We start from the raw sequence: 2500 nt of genomic DNA, 5'->3' as shown, positions 1-2500 counted from the left end.
ATTACCAGCATAAAAATTTGTAAACGAAGCTTCAAACAAATGATTTTATTTCAATCATTTTCTAAAAAGCCTAAATGCAATGATGCACAGGCGTCCTCTGCTTGCCAGCCGTCTCCGGTACCGTCAAAAAACGGCTAGCGGCCAGGCTGAGACACAGTCCTCCAACTTGGTGCCCATTAGATCGATCAGTTCAATAAATCCGTTCAATAAATCAGTTCCGTTCAAATATGTTAGCGCTTGTTATGTTATGCGCTTTTTTTGTGTTGATGTTTTTTTTTGGGGGGGGGGGTTCCGATGTCTGTGCGTACCTTAACATTTAATCCTGCAGGCGCCCCTGTACACACACACAGAGGGTTCCAGATAGAAAGCAGCAGCCGGTTTTACCTGGAATCCATGCTTTCCTCTCCACAGAAAACACACACATATCAACACACACACACACACACACACACACACATACCTGGAATCCATGCTTTCCTCTCCACAGAAAACACACACATATCAACACACACACACACACACACACACACACATACCTGGAATCCATGCTTTCCTCTCCACAGAAAACACACACATATCAACACACACACACACACACACACACACACACATACCTGGAATCCATGCTTTCCTCTCCACAGAAAACACACACATATCAACACACACACACACACACACACACACACACATACCTGGAATCCATGCTTTCCTCTCCACAGAAAACACACACATATCAACACACACACACACACACACACACACACACACACATACCTGGAATCCATGCTTTCCTCTCCACAGAAAACACACACATATCAACACACACACACACACACACACACATACCTGGAATCCATGCTTTCCTCTCCACAGAAAACACACACATATCAACACACACACACACACACACACACACACATACCTGGAATCCATGCTTTCCTCTCCACAGAAAACACACACATATCAACACACACACACACACACACACACACACACACACACACACACACACACACATACCTGGAATCCATGCTTTCCTCTCCACCAGGTGGTGTCCTCCTTTGGTGGCATATCGATCACAGACACAATATCCCCCACCTACACACACACACACAAACACACATACACACACAAACAAAGTGAGAGAGAGACAGAGTAACTACCTCACACACTAGATTTCACTCTGACACACTCATACACACACAAGCACACACTAACTTGCATCGACTGTTCTCAGATGCTTTCTGCTAACTGATCAAATGCATTTCCTTTTAATCATATGTTTTCTATGTTGTATATATTTTAATTTATGTACCTTACCTTTTATTATCTAGGGTTACCGGTAGTTTCTTTCATGCTTTTATTTTCTATTATTTACTATTTGTGTTTGTGTTTATTTCATTTCATTTCATTTATTTATTTAAAGGACAGTGCACATTGATCAACATTTCTGTAAATGTGCCAGTGTTAGCCAGCAGGCTAATTTTCAACTGTAGTCCATTGGCAAGATGTTATACTAGGCACATGGTGGCTAAAAAAAAGAACATATGAAATCACATAGCAATTGATATACAGCAATAAAACATAATGCCATAGGACTCTATTAAAACATTTAGAACATAAGACATATAACCATACAGCCATACATCCCTTAAGGGATCAATAAAGTAACCATCTATCCATCTATCTACCATACATACACCATGGGTTACAGGACAGCTAAACTATAGAGGCAGACCAACATTAATGTATTATGATTGGTGCTCACATTTTTATGTAAAGCACACTGAACTGCGTCAGTGTATAAATAAATAAACTAGCCTTACATCACTCTCTTTATTCCCTACCTACACACACACACACACAAACACACTCTCTCTCTCTCTCTCTCTCTCAAACACACATGCAAATACACTCTCTCAAACACACACACACACACACACACACACACACACACACACACACTCACTCTCTCAAACACACACACACACACACACCTCAAAGGAGAGCTCGTCGGGTGCCTGAGCGTTGTAGCGCTTGATGACGTGTGCGGCTGCAATGGCAGGGACGTTGATGGAGGATTCCTCATGGACCAGCAGGTGGTTGCCCTTATTATCCAACTAGCAAAGAGATGAGACACACACATCAGCACAGAACAACACACAAACACGCACACACACAAAAGCACCAAACCCGTCCTCACACACAAACACAACACAACACACACACACACAAACATATTCCCTCATGGCTCAGCAGGTGGTTGCCCTTATTATCCAACTAGCAAATAGACGACACACACACACATCAGCACAGAACAACATTCTCTCTCTCTCTCTCTAACACACGCACACACACACACACACAACAGACATTAGGACCCACACACACATTGGAACATGTACACGTACACATACACAAGAGGAATTACTCTCATGTATTAGAGATGATCTAGACACTTTTTAGAAGAAGATCTGACTAAAGAGCACACAGACAGACA

At 42.2% G+C, this 2500-nt stretch overlaps 1 protein-coding gene across 1 annotated transcript in view; it reads right to left on the bottom strand.

Annotated features, from left to right (window-relative positions):
• arhgap32b (Rho GTPase activating protein 32b) overlaps positions 1–2500 on the bottom strand; it is a 50461-nt gene that overhangs the window by 18097 nt on the left and 29864 nt on the right. The window contains exons 9-10 of the mRNA XM_076274435.1: positions 1998–2120; positions 1021–1098 (exon numbers count right to left, since the gene is read on the bottom strand). Of these exons, the coding sequence (XP_076130550.1) occupies positions 1021–1098; positions 1998–2120 (201 nt within the window). The remainder of the gene's footprint in view (positions 1–1020; positions 1099–1997; positions 2121–2500) is intronic.

Source organism: Alosa pseudoharengus, unplaced genomic scaffold (assembly GCF_046254945.1).
Source record: "Alosa pseudoharengus isolate Yale_2024_CS ecotype anadromous, Long Island Sound unplaced genomic scaffold, YU_APseudo_1.1 YU_APseudo_1.1_scf_8, whole genome shotgun sequence".
NCBI classification, from domain to species: domain Eukaryota; kingdom Metazoa; phylum Chordata; class Actinopteri; order Clupeiformes; family Clupeidae; genus Alosa; species Alosa pseudoharengus.
This window is presented reverse-complemented; position numbering and strand designations above follow the sequence as displayed.